The sequence below is a fragment of the Mugil cephalus genome, chromosome 7, assembly GCF_022458985.1.
Source record: "Mugil cephalus isolate CIBA_MC_2020 chromosome 7, CIBA_Mcephalus_1.1, whole genome shotgun sequence".
In the NCBI taxonomy this organism is placed as follows: Eukaryota; Metazoa; Chordata; class Actinopteri; order Mugiliformes; family Mugilidae; genus Mugil; species Mugil cephalus.
The window spans coordinates 1,620,351-1,645,402 of NC_061776.1; the positions used below are offsets into that span (position 1 = coordinate 1,620,351).

At 42.6% G+C, this 25,052-nt stretch overlaps 1 protein-coding gene and 2 non-coding genes across 3 annotated transcripts in view; 2 read left to right on the plus strand and 1 right to left on the minus strand.

Annotated features, from left to right (window-relative positions):
* Positions 1-25,052, plus strand: part of tmeff1a (transmembrane protein with EGF-like and two follistatin-like domains 1a) — a 66,327-nt gene that overhangs the window by 38,543 nt on the left and 2,732 nt on the right. The window contains exons 4-7 of the mRNA XM_047589987.1: positions 7,343-7,372; positions 15,587-15,683; positions 15,800-15,948; positions 21,402-21,461. Of these exons, the coding sequence (XP_047445943.1) occupies positions 7,343-7,372; positions 15,587-15,683; positions 15,800-15,948; positions 21,402-21,461 (336 nt within the window). The remainder of the gene's footprint in view (positions 1-7,342; positions 7,373-15,586; positions 15,684-15,799; positions 15,949-21,401; positions 21,462-25,052) is intronic.
* Positions 12,968-13,039, plus strand: trnap-agg. Its single transcript has one exon. It is a non-coding gene; the product is annotated as a tRNA-Pro (tRNA).
* On the minus strand, positions 24,971-25,042 carry trnap-agg. The gene has a single exon. It is a non-coding gene; the product is annotated as a tRNA-Pro (tRNA).

Here is a 25,052-nt window from a genome sequence, read left to right on the forward strand (position 1 = left end):
ATTAAGCCCCGCCCACATGATCTGATTGGCAGAATCAGACTCCAGAAAACAAATTGTAGGTGCAGGATGTTGGTCTGGGTTCTAGTATAGCTGAACCCTGTGTGATTTGTAATTCCTCTAATGTCCACTAGAGGCTTCACCAACAAGTCTGTCCCCACCAACGTCCGTGTTAAATAACTCAAATAACAGGAATAAACATGTTTACAGCTTTGCACAAGAACAGATATGTTTAATAGAGCTACTGTCTCCATTCATGGTGGATTTTTATAGAGCTGTTTAAATTATATAGAGGCTTAAGGTTCTGCAGAATCAAGGGGCGTGGCTCCTTTCAGCGACAACTCCGCCTCTTTGACCGGTCATAAATAAGTTGGAGTCGTGCACTGTTGATGTCGTGGAGGGTTCATCCATCTTTATTTAACCTCCTTACACCCTGTGTCCTCACGTTAACTTTTAGGTTTGTGGCTTCTTATTCTGCATTCTGCTTATTTTAGACCCGTTGTCCACATAAGTGGACACGTTTGTCGTTTGTAGCAAAGTGTCAATTCACTAATCGGTGTAAAAACACGATCATTCTGCAGCACAAAGTTCAAAAACTCATCACGTTTTCAGGTGAAATGTGTTTATTTATGCTTAATTAACTTTTGTAGTTTGATATCATATGGAAATTTAACAAATTCTGTCACGACAATGTCCCAGTGTCCACTTATGAGGACGTCGTACTTCCTGTTTAAAGATTACATTTTTTTTTTACTTTTTCGGGTCCTACTCGTCCCAAATACTCTGGAGAAATTAAAAACGCGCAGCAAACCAAAGTTCAGGTGTGAGGAGGATGAAGTGGAGGAGAATCCACCAGAGAAAAGGTTTTTATGAATAAAAAAGGCCGAGGCCTGAACGGCTGCTCTGCGTCGCCGGTGTTTTTAATTACGGTCGCTCCGTGGCCGTTAGGTTCAGTGTCATTATGTTTTTAATTGACTGAACATCAAACGCTGAGAGCTCGTCCTCGATTTTTCCTCTGAACTCCTGCACGGCGTCACCAGTCGCATTGATTTCAGAGAACGAGCAAGTTAATCAACCGCTGATCAATTTTAATTAGGAGCTGTGGATGGGAGTCATTAAAATCCTCCCAGAGCTCGGTGCTTCTAAAACCGCGGGGCCCGGTCCCGACAGAGGCCGTTCAGGGGCTTCAGGAGGGACCAAAGGGAAACGAGGACTCCTGTGATCCTTAATCCAGGAGACACTCATCGGCACTGAGAGACTTAATGTGAATATAGTTTAATGATCCTTCATGAGGAAACTGAGTCAGAACGACAGGTCTTCATTTTCATCTACACGTGTTGTTGTGTAGACGTGATGGAGGTTACGAGTGGACGCAGCAGTAGTTAATGCCTGAGGTGGTGGTGGATGAGGTTAAATATTGTCTCACCATCTTTCTTTGATCCCAGACAAACCTGCGGAGACATTATCCTGCCGACCTGGAAGCTATGGCACAAACACGTTGTCGAATACGTCCAGTAACAACGTTTCCTCATTAACGTTCGCGGTTCAGGAGACGATGAATCTGCTGTGGGAACCACGGCATGAAAAACGTTGTGTGGTGACGGAGAAGCTCTTTGGTTTCCACTTCCACCGTGTTGCTGCTGCTTTGTTGGTTGTAATAACAGGTTTAACACGTGTCAGTTAATCCAGTGGTTCCCGACCTGTCACAGCTCAGGGCTGAACCAAAAAACACGGCGGAAACTCCCGCGATCATGAACGCAGCATTTGTCAGTACCACAGATTCAAGGAGCTGTCCATCAGCACCACGCAGCGTCAGACAAGTTAGTGAACAAATCATTCACAAATAACAGGATCCTTCAACAATGGAGAAATTAATTCTCATATTTAAAAGTTTGTCATCAGATCCAAATATTAGCAGATCAAAAATAATCAACTTAATGCTGACGAATAAACACAAACCTCAAATAAAGATGATGTAAATTCAGCTCAGGTCTACACAGATGAAACTTCAACTTAAGAATTATTATCCTTTTTAAAAAAAACACCAAAAAAAACATATTTTTTGTATTATTACAACAAAAAAGGAAAATCTGAAAACAGACAGACGGGGTCATATATCATATATGTACCATAAGAACCAGGAAGTTTACCAGTAACTTACAAAGGTACAAACAGAATAAACAGGGAGAAGTGAGTCACATCAGGGAGGACAAAACTGTGTCTTTCACGTCCTTAATGGACAATTAAAACAAAATAAACAAAAAAATAAATGAATACGTAAATAAATAATCCTTGTAAACATAAATTAATTAAAATAAGCCAAAACATCCACTTTTTCCAATTTTTCTTCTCCTTTTTTGGTGGGAAAATATAATTTGTTTGTTTGTTCTATGAATTTCCTGAATTATTTTTTTCCCACATGTTGTGAATCACTGAATGAATCATTAAAATATATTGATAAATGAGGCTCGCCCACCCCCCCACACACCCACCTCTACGTCCTTTAGCATCAATTTAATCATTCTGCTCTTAAAGCCCCACACGGAGGTTTAATGGATCAGATTGCGACAATAAGCCGATTACTTAAATTCTAAGTTGTTTTTAAGACACTTAAGATTCTGATCAGAGGAAGTTTACTGCGTCTCTGTGAGAGATTAAAGTTCATTGTTCCTTCTTTTCTCTGTCTCTGCACCAACATTTAAACCGTCCTGGACCCAGCGAGCGGCATCACAGGGTTCATTAACGCTGAGCAGTGACTGAGTCTCTCCTCCAGATGTTGTGTGGTGGAAAAAAAGACAAGTAAATATCTTCAAACAGACAGAAGTGTCGTCCTCCTGCAGAGGCTACGTTTAGATGGACTCCTCCAGGTGGGTTAGGGTGTTAGGGTGAAGGTTAACTCTGGAAGCTGCCAGTCAAATGCTGCACAGCTGGTTGATCTACACCCCCCCATGCTAAGGCGCTAACGGGTTAGCAGGGATCCTCTGGACTGGCTGGTCTCAGCAGGAGGCTCAGGGTTCATGTTCTCATCCCGCTCTGGAGAAACGAGTCGGGGAAACTTGGAAGGCGGCGTCGGAGGCGACGGTGAAGTCCATCTGTAGGGGCAGTGGCCTAATTTCCCAGGAGGCGACGCCTGGCGCTCTGCTCTTATTACCCGCTACACCAGGGATCCGGTGCCTCTGCATGCCCTCCACCTCCCTCCACCTCCCTCCACCTCCCTCCTCTCCTCCTGCAATTTCCTCTGCACAAGATTTATGCTTCCTGTAATTGGAGCGTTGGGCGGCGGTGAGCCAAGACGACGGCGCGAATACGCCAAAGAGTTTATTTCAACGAAGCAGGAGGAGCAGGAGGAGGAGGAGGAGGAGGAGGAGCAGGAGGAGGAGGAGGAGGAGGAGGATGAGGAGGAGGAGGAGGAACAGGAGGAGGATTGGAGCATTTGGATGTGAGGCGATGTGAGGTGGGACGCTGGGACTCTGATCAGAGGTCAGCGCTGAGGGACTGGACCTCACCAGCCTCAGGCCACAGTTACTCTAAGACTCCTGTGTTTGGTCACAGAGCAGCGGGATTAGAAGAACATGATGTGAGTCTGTGACCTTTACTTTGATTTCCCAAACCAGATTTACACCATAAAATAAGAAGCAGTGGAGCCAGTGAGCGCTGAGCGACGCTCAGACCAGGAGCAGAGCGACCTGGACGTCACATTAACCCTCTGGAGTCCAGTCACGTGACCGGTTTAAGACGCAGCGTCACCGAGTCTCTGTTTAAACTTTTTGCTCTTGTTGTTGTTTTTTTTGCTTCTTTGTCTATTTGTGTTCATGTTTGTGGGCTGATTCTCCTCCAGGCGGATGCACAGGACGCCGTGATCACGCGCTTACTGAACCGTAAATAGCTCCTCCTGGTGGCTACTGGTTGTTCTGATGCGATACCTGAACGGCCCAGAGAGGCGGATGTGTCATTTTAATGTGCATAAATATGAATAAAGAAACTTAAAATAAAAAGAAAGTTCTAACTACAACCTGGATATCAGTTTTTAAACAGTGGAGGACCAATCCTGACACAATAAAAAAGAACTAAATAAATGAATAAATACAGATAGACGCCATAAATAATGAAATAAATAACTAAATATATGACATAAACAAGGAAATGTTAGTAAATAAAAACAGAGCTGTACAGATGTGTGTATATATATATATATACACGTGTATATAAGTGAGTCACCATCGTACTGACTCACTGCAGTGGAGCTGAGTTAGTTTACAGCTAAATGTCTCTGATTGGTTGTTGGTTGATTATTTTCTCTCCATAATGAAAATGTCATAAAACAAAGTGTGTTCACAACAGAGTTAATCAAATTAAAAATATGGTTCAAGAGGATTAAATTATCATTAAAGTAATATTGGAATAAGTAACGATGTGGACGGATGGAGGAGGAAAGGAAATACAATTTATTAACGCTGATGAAATTATGATCTAAAATCCGTTTCAAAAGTATTGAAATATTAAAGTAAAACTGTTTCCAGGTCATAATTCACTGGTGTCGTTTTATTTAAGTCATGTTTCTCGTATCGTGTGAAACATAAATGAAGTAAATGTGCGTGTAACAGGAAGAAGCTTCTAGAATTGGTAAGTAAACACATGTATAAAGTGTATTTACTGAGGAATTAAATCACTGATTGATGGAGGAGTTAAATGAGTTTTTAACTCGCCCCCTTTCAGGCATGTGGACTGAAAGTCAGGAAGCCTCTAGTGGCCATTAGAGGAACTGCAGCTTTTGAAACTTAACTCGTTTACGAACGTCTCAGTTCACTCAGACTCATGATTCATTTATTTTAGAGCAAATAATCAGCTCCCGACACAGACACGTGTCTGAAACAATCATTTTTTTCTTTATCCACAGACACTTTTCAAAGTTGCAGCATCTAAACTTTCGTTCCTGTCGTTGTCAAATAACAGACGACATAATGAAAGTTGTGTCCTTGTAGAATAAAAAAAAAAAAAAACCTCCCCGAGAGGTTTTGTGTCTGAGGACGGAACAGAAAATTGAACGTGGAATTGGATTACAAGTGACCTTGTGTTTGCTTTGGGGAAACGCTGCTGAATGATTTCTCTTATTTTTTTGTGGATTAAAGCGTCAGCGCGTCCAGATGTTCAGCGTCAGGCCTCAGTCTCTAAACTCTCACCCTGTTACCATAAAAACAGAAAAGGATATTTAGACCACGGGGGTCAAACTTATTCTAGTTCAGTGTTTGAACACGTTCGTTTTAAAGAGTTGCTGCTGTTTCTATGGGAAACGTTTGTATTAGGATTTAATATATTTCAGTTTTTTAACTTTTGTTTTTGAATTGTTCATGTTTCAAACCAGTTCACTCAGCTTAACTGTGGTTTTTGTTCTATAATTTGTGTATTTCTGGGTAAACTACGTTAATAACGTGGGTTAAAGTGAAGAATAAAGGAGCAGCTGATGTCAGTGAAGTAAACAGTAACGTTGCCTTAAATCCTTCTGTGTCAGTTTAACTGAACCGAAGCTGTTTCCTCATTTGATTCAGAGACAGTTTGAGGTTTATTGATCAGGAGGAGTTCGTCTCTCAGCTCCTCTGATCAGACGCGTCTTAACTTTTAAGCCTTCGCCTCCTTTTCTTTCTCAAAGTTTGATCGAGTTCTAAAACTAAACTCATTTTTCCATCAGTGAAACTCTCTCATGTTTTATTCATTTGTCCGTGAACGTCTGTTCATTCCTCTAATCACATTAAAGCCTCAGACCAGGAGCAGGAGGAGGAGGAGGAGGTTGTGATGGTGGTAACCACGGTAACCGCTACTCATCATCTCCTAATAAATAAATGAATGAATGAATGAATGAATGAACATCAGGTTGAGAAGTTTCCAGGAGGAAGAAAAACAAAGATGAACCAAAACTGGAATCAGTGAGGACATGGAGACATCTTCCTCTTCCTCCTCCTCCTCCTCTTCTTCCTCCTCCTCCTCCTCCTCCTCCTCTTCTTCCTCCTCCTCCTTTTTCTTCATCTTGTCCTCCTCCTCTTTGTTCTCCTCCTCCTCCTCCTCTGTTCCCAGTCGATGTGATGCTCGTCTCCATCAGTCCAGATGTTTTGATGTGAACTCGTGTATCTTTTCCGTCTCCATGGCAACGGTCCATCTCTGATCGGAGGCATCGATCGACCAGGTCTCTGTCGCTGAACCTCCTGGTCCTCGGTAACCGGAGGAGGAGCAGCTCCTTCTCTGGCTTCAGCTCCGGGTTGAAACCAAACTCTGGTCGTTGGGTCAATAACCCGCCGACACGTCCATTAACGTCTCCGTCTCATCGTGACTTTGTGGAGCGGTGACATTTAACCGGCTCCATTTCTTAATGCAGCGAACAGCCTCGAGCCAGAAACTCCGTCCGCTCCATCCATTTTCTTAATTCTACACCTCGACGCCAAGTTTCACAGCGTCGCTTTATTTCCTGATGGAGCGACAGAGAAAGATCCAAGAGACGAAAGAAGCATCAAACCAGAGACGCTCCAGCGTTACATATTATATATTATATATTATATAATAATAATAAGTCAACTCTTTTTAATTAAGGCTCATAGGACAGAATGTAATAAGAACATTTCAACAACAGTTATTTTATTTTATTTTATTTTATTACTCAGAACCAACATAAATGCAGTTCTTTGCATTTTGAAAATCAGTTTTGTTCTTTATTTTCTCCACATATAATCCTTTTTATTGTTTTATTGGGAAAAACTGTTTGTTAATGTATTTAAATCTAAACCTGTTTTGCTTCTGCAGGTTCCTCCTTATTTTAAGTGTTGGATTTTAGGCTGAAACTTTTACTTTAACCTTCGCGTGAAATAAACGAAAAGAACGAGTCATCATCATTTCAACATGATCATTTATTTATTTATTTATCGTTCTTGAGCTGAAATAAATCCAGTTCATTGTATTTGATTTGATTTGTACTTTCTGCTCAGACAACGATGGTCTGAAAAGACACTAATGACATAAACGATACTGTTATCGTAACATTTTCAGAAATAACAAGAATTTCCCCACAAATAACAGGGGAGTCCATGAAGGCGGCCATCTTGGAAACGGCTGCCAAAAGTCAGCTGTTACTGATGCGAGATAAAGAAAGCTTAATTAATCCGTCTGAGCTCATTGTGAAGATGTTGTAGGTTTGTCGTCCTGATGAGAGGTTGTTGTTTCGTATCTAGCACTCTGAATCTGCCGCTGTCTCAAATAAAAAGGAACATGAGGACTTAAATTAGTTTGTAAATGATGACAAAGTCTGGAAGAGTTTTAATGAGGCCTCAGTGACTGATGACTGTCTCTTCTGTCCTCACAGATCCTGGTTCTGGTTCAGGAGACGGAGACGGTGAGTTGTTCCTCTCTTTCTATTTCTTTATTGAAACGTTTAATTTCCTGTTTCACTTCTGCAGCAGAGTCAAAGTCAAACACGAATCGATTGCAGCCGAGTCTTTATCTGCCCTCTACAAACATTAGCCGCCGGTACGAGTCCTCTCTGATATGAACAATCAGCGCTGAGCTCTAAACGAGGCCTTTTATTCAGCCCCCCATGAGCTCCTCTAATAAAGGCAGCGAGGAGGTGTCTTCAGCTCCTTCCTCTTCTCTGCCGTGGGAGTCCAGCTCAAAGCCGTTGCCAAATTTGGCAACAGAGACATTTTGCAACCATCTGCAGCAACAACGGTGTCTGTTGTTTGATTTGGCTTCTTGTGGGACGGCACAGGGGGGTTAATGGGAGGCGACTGGAGGAGAGAGACTCTACCGCTGCCATCTGCATGATGGTGGAGTCGATGAGGTGCTGGTTCTGCAGATGAAATATTAACATTGACTTCTGTTTGTCTTCTTCTTCTTCAAACACGTTCTCACCTGTCGACCACGAGTTAAAGGTTTAAAGACGTTTCGCTCCGTTGATTTTGTCCCCTCACAAATCGTTCACGGGAATAATTTATACTAAAAGTCCGTCAAAAGGCAAAGTCTGACCGAAGTTTCTGCAGATGGACTCAGATCAGTTCAGTTCTCTGTGGCATCACTCAACAAGTTAACACTCAACAACCACTCAAGACAAACTCCCACTGATCCAGGAGAAATATGAAACGTAAAAACTCCAACGCTGCAGTTAAATCCAACTCCTTATGTGTTCAACATGTAACCCCATGTTTCAAGGACGGTTTCTGTCGTTTTAGGTAGTTAATATGATGATGATGATGATCCACATTCAAATGTAATTTAGATAAGTTTCATTTTAGTTCATTATTTCACACCAGAGAAAAAGGATGTGACATAATGGTGACTACCAGTTGCCATGCCAACCGGTCCGTTGGCATGGCCTTGTAGTATTAATTAAAGGAAAAGGTGAGTGAGTCTGGAGGAAGTGTTGACGGGGCATCAACTCATCAGACTCTGGATCCAAAGTCAGGAGACGGTGCTGGAAATAGTGTCGGTTTGGCCAAAGCTAGGAAGTGGAGACACTTCACCATGTTTATATACAGTCTGTGGCAAAGATGCTGCCGCTTCATCTGGGTTCACACGTCGGTATCTTCATGGTGAAGGTGGTGAAGGTAGGAACTGAAATGGTGGACGGTGTTTCCTTGGGGTTAATCTTTTGTGTCGGTTGTAAGATTGGTAGTGTTTAAACATGGGACCCGCCCACTTTGTGTCAGCAAAATTTTACTGCTATTCCAGATAAATTCTTCTTCTTCTTCGAGGGGACATTAAAAATACTGCAATGAGGTGAATCTGATGGTGGATGGTGTTTCCTTCAGGTAAATGTTTGGAGGGACTCTTAAAAATGTTTACTCTTCTATCCATGACTACGTTAATAATGTAACTAAAGATAAAGAGCTGTGATTGGTCGTCTTGGTAGTGGTGTGTTTCCTCTTGAGTATTTCCGGCAACTCTGTGATTTCGGAATCGGAAATTTTGGATTAATAAGGAGTCGACACGGTTGACTGAGGAGATACAGACTCGTGTTCAACCGAAAGTTGGGAGAAATTTTCAGTCGCCATTGTTGAGAGTGAAGAGATTACTGGATTCAGCGCCACCTAGTGTTTGGGAGGTATTATTGCAGATACAAGTAGAAATGACTCATACTGGCGTAGGCTACATATGAAGCTATGATCTTAACAAAGAGCTGGTACTGAGTCCTGAATATATTTATATTATATATATATATATATATATATATATATATATATATATATATATATATATATATATATATATATATATATTTAAATTGTTCATATAAACGAGTCACTTTCATTTAACCCGTCCACTCTGTGGAAACCAGGTAGAAACCTGTAGTGTTATTAAATAAATGAATATTTACAGATTATCAAACAGATTCACTCTCATCTCCTCTCTTCTGAAGCTAAATCTGGAGTCGACAGCGTAGGCAACTGCAGCTATTTTTAGACGATCATGAGGAAAGTTTGCTCAAGATTGTTGTTGGGAAACATTGGTCTCATAAAATAAAACTGCCAGATTCCCTCATGGCTCAAATAAACCCTCACATATTCTAAAAAGGCTCAATAGCAGCAGGCCCTCGCTGCTTTCACATCGTTTCTCAGGAGGAAGACGTGCATCTGTTGGGCTCTGATAAAAATGAGGCCTGACATTCACAAACAGAGCGGTTAAACAAGCTGTGAATAATTAACGCGGTGAATAATGTCTGACTTGTAACAGCTCAAAGAAAAATAACCGCTGTTTGGACGTTTAATCTATGCAGCCTAATTCACTTTTTTGGGGACAGTTTAGCCACCGAAGCTGTTTGATTTTTAGTTGGCGACGCTGAGAAGTGATCGCAAATCAACTAATTAGCAACAGGAATGTTTTTCTTTTAAAATGACTCTGATGAAATATCAGACGACCCAAATCCAAACCATCCTCACAATCTGCCTTTAAAAAGCAAGGAAACCTTTGTTTTTACGTCTCGTTGAGATCGAAAACATCTCCGGAGAAACCAAACGTCTGTTAACGGGATCTGAATGCGGTGGTTTCGTTAAATGTGTGTGCAGAGCTCAGAGCTGATTCATGTGTGGTGACGCGCTGCTCTCCATCCTGAGCTGTCAGTTTGATCCTTTAACCTTTTCAGTTGACGTCTAATTAGCCTCCCTCTGCCTCCTTAATGTGAAGATCGTGTGTGTGTTTCCTCTGCTTCTTTGTGTGTCGTCTCCATGTTGTAGCCTCAGCGCCTCCCTCTTTGAATCTGAACTGATGTCAGAGATGTGACAACCGGAGCTCTCTGCAGAATTAAAACCTGGTTCTGGACTCATAAGAGTCTTAAGTCCATTCTTTTCAGAATATGAGTCTGATTGTTGTCCATCTGGATTCCAGAGCGATGCACAGAAAGCATTTTGTTGAGAATTCAAAGAAATATTGGATTATACACTAAACTTATTTGTGAATTTCGTTTTTCCTACTGTCACTTTCCTGTGGATCTGCTTTACGGGGTGGTTGTCAGTGGCAACTGTCAATCATCGTGATGTCACATCCTGTTTCTGTTGAGCCAAATAACTAAAAGGAATCTCCCCAGAAAAACTTGACACTTGAACGTCCATCAAATCATACTAGCTACCTAAAATGACAGAAAATATGTTTGGAAAAACAAAAATGTGAAAAATCTGACGTGCATTTTAGTGTCTCAGTTTGGCCCAACAACATGAACATGAAGGGGGCGGAGCTTATATGACCTATTCTGCAGCCAGCCACCAGGGGGAGCTCTACTTGCTTTAGCTTCAGTTTAGAGCAGGTGGCAACCTGATGAAGCCAATGAGTGACCCCTCGAGACTCCAATTTAGAGCAATAGTAAACATGTTTACAGCATACAGTATATATACTATATAATATATATATATATATATATATATATATATATATATATATATATATGTGTATATATATATATATATATATATATATATATATATATATATATATATACTACTGTATAATCGCATAATTAAGTAGCAGGCGGTAGCTAACAGGAGCTAACAGGTAGCAGAGAGTTGGGAGGGTGGGTCTGAACACCTACACTGCTTTAGCTCTGCCCAAACATGACGCCCATGTCTTTATTTGGATTTATCCAAATGTGGGCGGAGTAAAGTTCACCACGGGCTCCGCCCACTTTGAGCTTCATTTTTGAGGTTCAGAATCCAACGGGTGACGCCACGATGGGTTTGTCCATAGTATAAACAGTCACTGCTTTAGACGACCTGTCCTGTCGTCCATATTTAATTTACAGCCTATGAGAAAAAGCATTTCATTGGATGTAAAATAAGGACACGCCCCCCAGTGCACAACGAGTCGCCAGCATTTTTAAATCATTTTCAGACACTGTGAGAATATAAATGAACTCGTGTTTCTGCAGCTTCTTCCGTTCAGACACACCATATGTCCGTGGATGGGTGGGATGTGAGGTGGGTGAGGTGGGTGAGGAGTGGGTGGGGTCGGTGAAGCAGCGGCGTCCTGCTGTCCACAGACACAAACAGAAACAAAGAAGCTTCTCTGCTGCGGATCCTCGTCAATCGATCGTCAGCCTCCGAGAACCAAGCTGAGCTCTCCATGTCCAATACATCCACACCCAGCAGGCCAATCTGTCAGCCAGCGGGCTCCCTACCCCCTTCCTCCCCCCTTCCTCCCTCCCCTCACACTTTGTCTTCACCAGGCTTTTTAATCACGTCCTCGCTCCTAAAGTCATGAGTCTCTTACAACCAGTGGGAAATAACCACAGTGAGGCCGCTTCCCAATAATATGCACACCTCTTCAGTTTATTTTATTGAAATATGTGCGTTTTGTTTCATTTAGTTTCATTTTTCTGTAAAATAAAAGAAAGGACAAGACGGTGGAGCAGTGCGTCCAGATGAAGAGTTTCATTTTCCTCATCTTGTATCTTGTCTTGTTAAACAAAAGAAGAAATGAATCAGCAGAGCTTCAGGTTCTGTAGTAAAGTATTGGAGTTGTTGGTAAAACTACGGCATCGGCCTCTTATTCAAAATGACCCACATTTACATGACATTACAAGGAGGCATGCAGTTTGTTGGACGATAAAATACTTTAACTGAAATGAAACTGTTCAACCCGTTCACTACGTCCTGTGGTCTCAGACGCGCTGTGATCTTTATTAATCTCATGCGACGGGTTTTAATCACCTTCCCGCAGCCTGAAGCCGAACAGAAGCAGCGAGCCCTTTGCTCACGTTGTCTGCTGACAGTTCAGTAAAGGTTATTCAAACAAAGGCAGCGCTGCTTCATCAGTCTTCCTCTGACCGCGCAGTGGATCTAAAGACTTAAGGAACAAATATTTGCGCTTGTCATCTCCATCCAGGAAGATATTGTCACAGATTAATAAGCAAAGATGATGTTTCATTCTAGTTCTGAAAGACTAACGGAGAGTTTGGCTTTAAATAGGAGCATCTGTGAGTGTCACATCACTAAAGTCTGTTAATGATACAGTCTGTACATCTGTTCCCAAAAAGTCTCTTGAGTCTCTTGACATTAATGGTTCATCATGAACCTGTTTGTTGGAAACAGGATCAAAACACATCCCTCACTATGGGTGAGTAACTGGTGCTGATCTGTAAAGAGTCTGGAAGCCACAAATAATCCACAGAGAGTCAGACAGACTGAAGACGACTGTTCGTCCACCAACAAACATCACTCCATCATAGTGGGAGAGGAACCAGAGGAACCCAGGGGAACTTCTAAGCAGCTAAAGGCCTCTCTCACATTGGCTGATGTTCATGTTGATGAATCCACTCAACAACCAAAGACACTGCTCTCTGTCCACAAAGAACATGTGGGACAATGTTTAGTGGACAGATGAGACCAGAGTAGAATAGTTTGGTTTCAATGTTTGGAGATGAACCAACACTGCATTCCAGCATCAGAACCTCATCCCTCCATGACACATGGGGGCGCTAATGTCCTGGTCTAGACATGGTTCATATGGCTCGTTGGTCTAGGGGTATGATTCTCGCTTAGGGTGCGAGAGGTCCCGGGTTCAAATCCCGGACGAGCCCATAGTTGATGTTGTGCTATTTTGCTTTAGTTCATGTGAAGAGAAACTGGGTCATGGAGGAAGACGACGATTCCAAGAACACCAGTGGTTCTCCAGAAGAACCAGATGAATGTTTAGGAACAAGTCAAAGTCCTGACCTTCATCAAACAGGAAACCGCCAACATCTCAGAACTGAACTGGTTCTGTTTTGGATGGGATCAAACTCCTCCACTGATCAGCTGTTACCACCAACATTCAGTTACAAGGAGCTCACAGCAGATACTGGAAACACAAGGACTCACTGAGTTTAACAAATGATTCATTGTCTTTAATATTTCCGTTTAATTTGTTTGAATTCTCTTTGTCTCCTTTCAGGACTCGTGTGATAGTCTGTCGATGTTTTGAGTCGTTTTTTGAAGCAGTAAAGTAGAGAATTCTGAGGGATGCAAACACTGGAAAGCAGCTCTGTAGATTAAGTTCCATGTCATGAGATTACTGAATGATCTCATCCTCTTATCGGAGACATTCTTACAGGGGATTTTGTTTCTTATCTTTTTAAGAAAAACAAAGTTAGGTTGAGGTTGAACGGCTGCAGCTCTCGGGACGGTTGTTACGTTCACTGTGGATTAATTTCCATTCCCAGAGCTTTTCCTCTATTACATGACAAAATTACCTCCTGATGAATCTAGGAAGCGGCTCTGGTGATGAAAGGCAGCCATGAATAATCCCTGCGGCTCTTTGATATTTGATGCTGTGGTTGTTACCGGCTCATCTCTTCTAGAAAATGGACGCCGCCATGCGAGGTGGTATTAAACGCATCCCCTGTAATGACGATAATAATAATAATAATATCATAAGATGATAATGCTTTTTCCATTTGGCCGATAAGCTCCAGGAGTCTGTTCACACACTCGTCTGTGTCTGATAGAAAAGTGCGTTGGCCGCGTCGCAGCCGGCGCAAGATGGAGATGAAATCAAGTCGCTGTTGTGGAAAAAAAGTGCACAAAATAATAATAATAAAGGCAGATTATGTCGTTCAAGGATGAAAGGTCTGAATATTGAGAGTCGGCAGAGCAGTGCAGACAGCGAGGTTAAATTAAAAACAGATTTTTTTTTCAAGTGTTGGAGGAGAAAAGGGTGATTACAGTCGAAGCCAATGCAACAAGCAAAGCATCAGAGGTGAATAATGATTCACATTTCTCTGAACTCGGCTTCACTGTGACTTTGAACTCCAGAATTAGAGTCTGTTTGTGTTCTGACAGTGAACACAACACGTCTTCAAGTGGTCCTTTTTTCAACTGTCTGCACCTTCTCTCTCCTTTAGGTTCGTTTGGGCAAACATCTCCACTTAAATGCAACGATTCAATCAGAAATTCATTAAAACGTCACAGTTTCAGACAGAAGAACTACATTTAAAAAGGTTTTAGGGAAATAAATGTTCGAAGAAGAACAAGATGAGCGTTTAGGAACGGCCAAGTCAAAGTCTTGACCTTAATCCAATAGTAATGTTGTTTGTGGTCAACATCATGTGGACGAGCCAGAAGACTGTTGGGACAATGTTTAGTGGACAGATGAGACCAGAGTAGAATAGTTTGGTTTAAATGTTTGGAGATGAACCAACACTGCATTCCAGCATCAGAACCTCATCCCTCCATGACACATGGGGGCGCTAGTGTCCTGGTTTGGGCCTGTTCTGCTGCATCTGCTCATCATTGATGGACCAATAAACTGTGAATTCTCCCAGTGAACTCTGAAAGAAAATGTCAGGACATGAGTCCATGAGCTGAATGTGAAGAGAAACTGGGTCATGGAGGAAGACAAGGAGCCCAAGAACACCAGTGGTTCTCCAGAAGAACCAGATGAATGTTTAGGAACAAGTCAAAGTCCTGACCTTCATCCAGTAGAACTGAACTGGCTCTGGTCTGAATGGGATCAAACTCATCCACTCATCAGCTGTTACCACAAACATTTAGTTTGGAGCTCACAGCAGATACTGGACACAAGGACTCACCACCTTTTGCAGATATGAACACATGATAAAATTTCTTAAATGAATAAATGCTCAAGTATAATGTCATGTTCAGACAGTAGAAGACAATTTAAAGGGTTTCAGGAACAACAACAATAAATCCTGCATTCAATCCTGCTGCAGGACTGTGAGCTTCAGGAAGTCCTTTGTCCCCCACAGCCATCAGACTCTGTTTAATGTTCCTTTTAAAAAATACCCGGTTAACTTCCAAAAATAGCTTAGAACCACCGCTACTCGGACACATTTATTTGCTCTGCTGTCGCTCTTTTTGCACGATCATGCACATTAATACAGTCGTATATATATGACTGTATTGCACTGCTCTTCTTATTTGTTTTTGCTGTTATTTTGTTATTCTGTTCTATGGACAATATTAAGACTAAATAGTGTAGTAGTTCTTTTATTGTGAACAGAATTTGAACAACTGTATATTTTGTTCATGAGGATCTCTCTCCAAGTTTCTTTGGATATATACTGTGACCCGGTGACCGAGAACCTTCACGGACACGTTGTTAACTCAGTTTCATCTCTGTCTTCCAGACGATGAAGGTTCAGGCTCTGACGTTGGGAAGAAGTTCACCAAGTGCAGCACATGTAAATACGGAGCGGAGTGTGACGAAGACTCGGAGGACGTCTGGTGAGTGTTCGATTCCGACATTAACCTCGACGACCAGAAGCCCCAGATTCCAGACTCCCCTGGTTCCTCTGTTTGCAGTGTGGCGGAAACGTTAACATTTGTCTTCGTCTCCTCAGGTGCATATGTAACATCGACTGCAGCGGCCACAATGAAAACCCGGTGTGCGCCACCGACGGAAACTCCTACAACAACCCCTGCCTGGTCCGAGAGGCGTCGTGCATGAAGCAGGAGCAGATCGACGTCAAACACCTGGGCCGGTGTCCCGGTAAGTTCGATCTCGGTCAAATGTATCGGGACCTTTTCCACTGTGGAAGCCTTTAATTTTAGGGATTTCCTCATCGGTAACTGGGCCAATCCAAGTATTTTAAAATGGTCGGATGGGAATCAGGCTTCGAGCAAACTTGAGGTTTTGTAGTTAGTTGTTTCAGTTTTGTCATAAAACAAAACCACTTTCACACGTAGCAACAAAACGTCTTCTTCTGCATCTTAGTGCAGAATCACTTCCCAATCGAGAGCTGATTTATCTTTATTCATTATCCCTCCTTTTACTTGTATCTGTTTTTCATCCTAGCTTTGTCTTGATCCTTATATCTCTCTCCATCTTTCATCCTTCAACTTAAAATCTCCCTCCTACAGCATTTAACAGCTCATCCTTCCTCCTTCCTCGCGCTTCATTTCTTTGTCTCATTTGTTTTTCCTCTCACTCATTCCACCGTTCTTTTCCTTCATTCCTTATTTCCGCTTCCCTCTTCTGTTTGATGTGTCGACTCTGCTCATTATTTCACATTATGCTGCTGACGTGGTAAAAAGCAGAAATGATGACGGCCGGGGACTGTGACCGTTTCATAAATCAGCCTCGTTATCGAAGCCGTGTCGGACAAATGAATGCGTCTAATCACCAGTGTTTTCAATTAAGGCCCAAACCAAGCGTGCAGCAGCAGAGACATTAATCCACACCTTGTTAGCATCGCTGCTAATCTGACACCAACACAGACTGCGGCTTTAAATCCAATATTTACCTTTAGTTGGACATCACATTAGCAACCGAGAACAATCAGAGCTGAAAAATCTTTTACTTAAATCTGTGTTATCTGATTTTTTTTTTTTTTGACCAATTCTGCAGCGGAAACTCTGCTAATGAGCTAAATGCATAATTAGCACATATGTCAGCTGGTAATTTTCACATTCAGCGGTTAGATCCTGAGGGGAAAAGTTTGTCTCGTTCGCTGTTAAATGTTGCTCCCTGCTATCAGTGACAGTAAACTGTGGATCAGGCTTCTTCCAGTGCATCCCACAGATACTTGAGCAGGTCACCACCTTTTTGAGTTGTTCCTAAAGCATTTGTGTGTGTGTGTGATGACTGCTGCCATCATGGAGTGTCATTGCTATGGGCTGGTGGGGGCTAAATATCTAAGTAACATCCACATGAATAGATGCCAGGTCCCGAAGTTTCTCGGCAGAAAACCCACAAGTTCATGAGGAAGCCACGTAGATACAGAAAACCACTAATGCTCTGGGGGTTTTAGGCTTTGGGTTCTGATTGGCCACACTCACAGATGTTTTCTATTTTAAAATTCAACCCCTCTCTTCAACAAACTCAACAAATCCAGTTGCTTTTCTTTAACTTCTGTTTTTTTTTTTAGATATACCATGAGCTGGATGCCTGAGAACCTTTAGAGACGTGAAGTGCTGTTATTGACACTATATAAATGAAACTGCTTTTAATTAAACCATTCACAAAGGTGGATAGCACTGCTAACATTAGCCATCAAGTGTGACAACGCTGCTGCTGCTAGGCAACTGCATGTAGATGCCACTGAACAGTTTAGCAAGTTAAGGAGTGGGTGCTCAAATGTAATGGAAGTGGTCTTCCTTCATCGCCTTCCTTCCTTCAGGCCACTGTCGGTTCAGTTTCAATATATTTAATTCCACGTTTCATTTTAGAACAAACTGATTTTAATGAGGAAGATGAGTCACTCACTAGTTCTTCTGATCCATTGATTCTTCTCCTCTCAGAGGAGGAGGAGGAGAGAGTGTGAGATACAAACCTCATTTGCAGTCACAGTTTGCCGTCGGATGTTCTTCAGCGTCTGTGCCAACACCCAGAGCTCCTGCAACACAAAAAATAAAAAATAAATAAATAGCTCAGAGTCTCTCCTCAGCTATGATTCACGTTTATGGACTCACCTTGAATCACAAGGTGTCGTCATGCCGGAGACGTTGTCTCTGCAGTTGTTGGCAGGAGATCGTAACCCGACAGAATTTCTAGATTTAATGTGGCCGGTGTCCAAGCGTCTGATTGGCTCAGGGACGTGGCTGGTGATAGGGGGGATATGTGGGTGTCTAGCACCCTGAGGTGAAGAGCACCTGCCCCTGGTCCTGATCTGACGTCCCCTCGGGTCGTCGGTCCAACACCGTGGTCCACAGAGCACCAGAAATCTAATTCTGAGGATTAAAACTGTTTTCAGAGGAAATGCATCCAGTTATTTCACTGCCGTCAAAAAGCAGAGCCTGAACTTTAATGTGTAAATACAAGGCTTAGTCAAAACACAACATTTAATCCTGATACAGTTCATCCATGCATGATTCATTATTTCTCATTAGGGACAATCACAGATGTCTTTACTCTGTGCATATATAATAAACTGATAAATCAAAACAGTGTAGCTCAATATGTTGACAGCTGAGTCCACAAATATCTGCCACTTAGAAAATACTGACGTTATTATACAGCTTTACAGTAGAGTCATCTTCATTCTGCAAAATAAATTAACAGTAAAGGAACTAAAACGATAGTTACTAAAATATATTTATCCAAATGGAGAGTGGGCCTGGTTCTGTTTTGACTAGAACCCTTGTAGAATATATGAGCTTTGTGATATTCCTATAAACTCTTGGTCCAGTTCCAGTCAAAGGGTTTGATGGATGAGTTCAGAATGATGTCAGAGCTATCAGGATGTTTTCTGCTCTTTAATCTAGAATACATTTAAGACCATCACTAATTAATCAGACACAGTGTTACTGACACTAAAGTCTGACCCATCCATAGAGACCAGGGTCCATAGAGACCAGGGTCCATAGTGACCAGGGTCCATAGAGACCAGGGTCCAAAGAGACCAGGGTCCATAGAGACCAGGGTCCATAGAGACCAGGGTCCATAGAGACCGGGGTCCATAGTGACTGGGGTCCATAGAGACCAGAGTCCATAGTGACCGGGGTCCATAGTGACCAGGGTCCATAGAGACCGGGGTCCATAGTGACTGGGGTCCATAGAGACCAGAGTCCATAGTGACCGGGGTCCATAGTGACCAGGGTCCATAGAGACTAGGATCCATAGAGACCAGAGTCCATAGAGACCAGGGTCCATAGAGACCAGGATCCATAGAGACCAGAGTCCATAGAGACCAGGGTCCATAGAGACCAGGATCCATAGAGACCAGAGTCCATAGAGACCAGGGTCCATAGAGACCAGGGTTCATAGTGACCAGGGTTCATAGTGACCAGGGTCCATAAAGACCAGGGTCCATAGAGACTAGGATCCATAGTAACCAGGGTCCATAGAGACCAGGGTCCATAAAGACCAGGGTCTATAGAGACCAGGGTCCATAGAGACTAGGATCCATAGTGACCAGGGTCCATAGAGACCAGGTGTCAGGAACATAGACCTGATGGCTCTGGAGCGATTCCAGATTTACTTGGGGTTAGCTTCACCTCCCTTCACCCTGGGGCTTAAATTGGACAGACTCCATTGCTCTTCCCATGCGTTTCTACCGAGACTTCTTAGCATTGTACATTAAATTAAACCTATTAAATCCAAAAGCTTTTTTATTGTGTTTTTTAATCAGGTAATTTAGATAAAAATAATCTGTACTCAAGTCTGCTACACCCCTTGTTAACAAACCACTATAGTATGTAAGACAATGAAAGACTTTAAACTAGTATAATTGAATGAATTACTGATGTGAAATAACATTTTAATGCAGAGAGTCTGAGCTCGGTGCTCTGGTGCGGTTCAGTGGATATGATGGAAATAAATATGCAGCTTATACAGCAGCGTTAGTCACAGATACCTGGGCATCCACATACTTTTGGTCGTCATACATCATTAGATTATGCTAATTGGATATTTGTCTTGTTATGTAGTTATTTAGTCACTGCATGCAGGACGTCATGCAGCATTTTTCTTCTCAGCGCAAACAAAGACGGAGCAAGAAAGAAAGATGAGATGACGGAGGTATGGAGGTATGGAGGGCAGGAGAGCGAGACAAAGAGACTGAGAGTTCTGTCAATATTTCCTCTGGAATGATGGAGCATTAAAAATGGATGAGTGTGTTTGTTTCTTACCTTCCTGTCGTTGTGAGCTAATGTAGCCGTCTTAGTGAGGACGTTTTGTCTCGTTCCTACGCTCAGACCCAAGGCGCTGCTGTTCGAGGCTACAAGGTTAAGGTTAGTGTTAGTTTCAGTGTGTGGTTAAAGGTGAAGACCGAGCTGTAAGGAGATCAGAAACGCGTTGTTTCAGGGACTGTCCTCTAGGGGGCAGTGAGATAAACGTGTGTGAGTGTATGTTTGTATTTTAATCAATACGAGGACCTAAAGCGGTTTAAGACCTTGTGTGGACAGTTTTGCCAGTTCTCACTTTGGGTTCATTCAGAGGTTAGAGTCAGGTTTCTAACTAACTAACATGACAACCATGTATAAAACACTGGTCTAGTTTCTACAAATGAAATATTTATTCTCTAAATTACATCTCATCTCATTAAGCTGTAAAATGTGTCCACACCTGGTCCTCATTCATTTAAATGTGTCTCCATTAACTCGTCCTCAGACAGAACTGGAAGGAAGGAAGGAAGGAAGGAAGGAAGGAAGGAAGGAAGGAAGTTTGTTCTCAGCTCCAGGTCCAGAATATTTTAAAGTCTCGTCACTAATGAACAGACGTCTCTGATTCAGGCTCATTTCTACCAGTGGATGAATGGATGAGTCAGTATCTGGTCTTTAATGGGACCAGGACTCGTCGTGGGGTCACATGGGTCCTAGACCACCTCCACATGTGGACTGACTCCGGATCAGCATTCACACTTGGACTCTAGAGATAATCCGTCCAAACTTTTACTGCAATAATATTTTATATTTGTACTTGTCATTTAGTCTTAATCACCAGACAAAGCCTCCATACGTCATCACATATAAATACTGAGCCGCCTGCGTCGCTAACTCAGGGTTCAGGTGCTGCTCATTCACATGTGCAGTGTAAACATAGACGTGTGTGTGTGTGTGTGTGTGTGTGTCCTGTTTAATATTCTCAGCAGCTCCTCCACCAGACAGCACGAAGACATGAAGCCTGTCGACAGGAAAATAACCACAACCACTCACCCACTCACCAAAACAAACGCTGCTGCTGCTGCTGCTTCTCCGTTTGTGGTTTTCTTTTTTTTTTTTTGGCAGCAGCCTCCATCGCCGCCGCCGTCTGAACACACAAAAACACACAGCCAGGCTCAGATTGACCCTTCAACACCTCGACTCTGACAAACAGAGCGAGACTCAGACGGCGAGTAAACATCCCCCGACATCCTTGGCTTCCTTTTGTCCGTCTCCACCAGTAAACAACGCAGTCAATGAACGGTTTAGAGAGAAGTTCGGTAGCAGGATGGAAATGACAAGCTGTTCATTTATATTTAAGGAACGTCTAAATAAAACTGTCATTGTGTTTTTCTTCCACAGCTGATAAAGAAAGAATGGGCAAGAAAGACGACAGCAGCCCTTACAAGGTCAACGTCCTGGGTAAGAAAAAAACTTTCAGTAACAATGACTGTTTATTCTGCAGCTTATTTTAACCTATTTCAATCATGCAGACGTTAAACTCTGCTCTACCACGCGTGAATATGAGCACAAGCTTCCTGTTGCATCCAAAAATGTCTAATTGATTCCTATGTGACACAGTGTCACAACCATAGACTGTGTAATGATGGGCGGTGGAAGTCTTCCTCTAAAGTGAAGCCATAGCACGTACAGCTCCCCCTGGTGGCTGGCTGCAGTATAGGTCATAAGCTCCACCCCCTCCATGTTAGTGGGCGGGACTTTTTAAATCTTGAAGTGTGAATTTAGTGAAGCATTAAAGGGAAACACAACAGTGTGAAATAAACCAGAGTAATGATTTTCTACGAGACGTCTTTATTGGCTGCAGTGACCGATCGGTTTTCATTCGATCATTCATCATTATTCCAGAGTTTACCAACACACAGAAGACAAATCTGACAAACCAGTCCACTCTCACGACAAGGGTCAAGTTTTAAACATCTACCAACGTGAAATTTGGAAAAAGAAAGAAGAAAGAGAATAAAAAATAAAAATGTGCATGTGTTGTTGGGTGGTTCGTGGGTTTAGTTTCCTCATCCAAAAAAGTCAGACGCTACTTTTCGGTTGAACAATCTCACCATGATTAAAAAAAACTAATTTGGCCCTGAAGTATTTCGCTGTGAACGTCCACAGGCCTCATCTCGTTTTACCTCACTGTGAATCCACTTTATCAATGGAGCTGACAGTAAAACTTCCCGTGGCCTTTTAGGAGCCCGTTAACCGGCGTCTGAACCTGCAGAGGAGCAATAACTGCAGGATAAGACCTCATGAAAGGCTCCTTAATACACAATAATGTTCCAACAGCAGCAAAAACAAAGCAGCGGACGCTAATCACTCGCGTCTCTGAGTGTGATTCTGATCCTGGTGGGACGACGTCGTTCCTCCGAAGCAAACGCAGGTTAACGGAGCAGAACGAGGCGTTTTTCAGCGTCACACATCCAACGTAAAGCTCGGAGATCAAAGAGGAGATGAAACCGAATCCGGGGGGTTTTATTATCCGCAGCTCTTCCCCGGCAGTGATATCACCAACTGAACCGTCTCAGGAGTTTCTCATCCAGACTCTCAGGAGAACGATGGGAGGATCGGGTGAACGGCTGCAGTGTCAACATGATGAACAGCGAAGGACACGTTTGTGCCTCTGGGGGCGGAGAGAAGAGCAGAGAGAAGAACGGAAAGAAGAGCAGAGAGAAGAACGGAGAGAAGAACGAAGAGAAGAGCAGAGAGAAGAGCGAAGAGAAGAACGAAGAGAAGAGAAGAGCGAAGAGAAGAGCAGAGAGAAGAGCGGAGAGAAAAACGGAAAGAAGAGCAGAGAGAAGAGCAGAGAGAAGAGCGAAGAGAAGAGCAAAGAGAAGAGCGGAGAGAAGAACGGAAAGAAGAGCAGAGAGAAGAACGGAAAGAAGAGCAGAGAGAAGAACGAAGAGAAGAGCAGAGAGAAGAGCGAAGAGAAGAGCAGAGAGAAGAGCGGAGAGAAGAACGGAAAGAAGAGCGAAGAGAAGAGCAGAGAGAAGAGCGGAGAGAAGAACGTAAAGAAGAGCAGAGAGAAGAGCAGAGATAAGAGCGAAGAGAAGAGCAGAGAGAAGAGCAGAGATAAGAGCGAAGAGAAGAGCGGAGAGAAGAACGGAAAGAAGAGCAGAGAGAAGAGCAGAGATAAGAGCGAAGAGAAGAGCAGAGAGAAGAGCAGAGAGAAGAAGGGAGAGGAGAGCGGAGAGAAGAGCAGAGAGAAGAGCAGAGAGAAGAGCGGAGAGAGGCGGCGTCTCCATCTCCGCTCCGTCCAGGTCACCATGACGACCTTCATCACACTAACGCTCGTCCTTCACGGAAACCAATCACTCAGAGCCAGTGACAGATGAATCAAAGCTCCCATCGTAACCTTCGCTCTGCGCTGTCATCACGTACAAACGCTTCCAGCTGAAGGCTGAAGGAGAAACGCTTCACTCTGGATTAACGCGTGACAGTAAACAACAGTGGGAATTAAAACTCAAAGATGAAGCGTTTGGTTTTAAGAAGTGATTCAAGTGTGAGGTCATGGGACTGCAACTTAAAAAAAAATTAAAAAACAGTGGTAATGTTTCCATCAGACCACGGGAAGATTTTCAGACTTTTAAACTATATAGTGACCTATATAGTGAAACTATATAGTTTTTGTTTTTATTTGTATTTATTTATTTTATTATCTTCACAGCTCAAATCATCTGATGAAACACACAAGTCGTTTTGTCGTTATTAATATTTAAACACTTTTTCTGATGCTGGAGTTTCTCTGGAGATATTTCTGTTGTTTTCCTTCATTTCCTTGTGTTTCATCTTCTTGCATATACATATTTTTTTTCTTATTTCTGGCCTGATATTAACATCTATCTTGAGTTATCTGATCGTTCGCAGCGTTGATGCAAACAGCTGATTGGTTTCCAGCCTAAAAGCTGCTCCGAAGCCTCTGAAACTCACGTAAAACCGGTGGATTACACGGATGCAGCCAAACGTAGAATATAAAGCAGCTGAAGCATGTGTGCGGTCAGGACGTCTTCGCCTTTTAAAAACCTAAAAACCACGTTTGAGCTCTGGAAAAACAGCTTCACGTCTCTGAGTTCTTCTTCATAATAATCTGACGATTTGACACGTTCCAACGTTTGATCCCAACACAAACTCCACACGGGTTTTTAAGCTCCTCAGTCCCAGATGTGTCACAGCTGCAGCCTCCACGCAGGGTTTGTTATTAGGAGCTTTCTTCATGTTAATGCACTAAATTCCGTTTGAAAGAGCGGCTCAGATTGACTAGCGCGACGTTTCTGTGCGGCTGTGGTGAGTTATGGAGACGGCTCGGTGTGATGGAGGATCCCTTCATGTCATTCTGTGATTTATCCGCTCACGCTGCAGAGCAGCTGACTGAGGGAAACTCACACACATCAAAACCTTATTACTGTTGTCACAAAACACACATTTATTATTTACTACTTTTTAGATTATATTTAGTGTTTTTAGCTCTTTTGTTTTCGGACGTTTTTCCTTCGTGAACTCATGTGTCTTTGTAAAATCAGCTTAAAATGAAAAGATGAAGCATGATGTGGGTTAAACATTGTTACTAATTAAATACGTGCTCATTCACCCGATAATTAATTACTTAATGTGGTTTATGATATACAGAGCTGCTTAAAAGTCCTCACACACCTCAGAGTTTTCTACATATGTGCATAAAACTGACAAAGAACCTGATCCCCCACAAAAATGAAAACTTAGAGTTGTACATTTGTTTCTTGAAGTTGGTTTATTCATATCAGCTGTTTTCTCTAAACGTCTGATTAAGGTCCTTCCACAATGTTTCTGTCGGATTATTGTCAGACTATGACTAAACATTCATCTCAGAAACACTTACGCATGATGAATTACTCAGTTTCACATGAAATAAGCAAAGTCAAACCAAATGCAACAACAACAAAGGGCTCGTCCGGGATTTGAACCCGGGACCTCTCGCACCCTAAGCGAGAATCATACCCCTAGACCAACGAGCCACGTATGAGA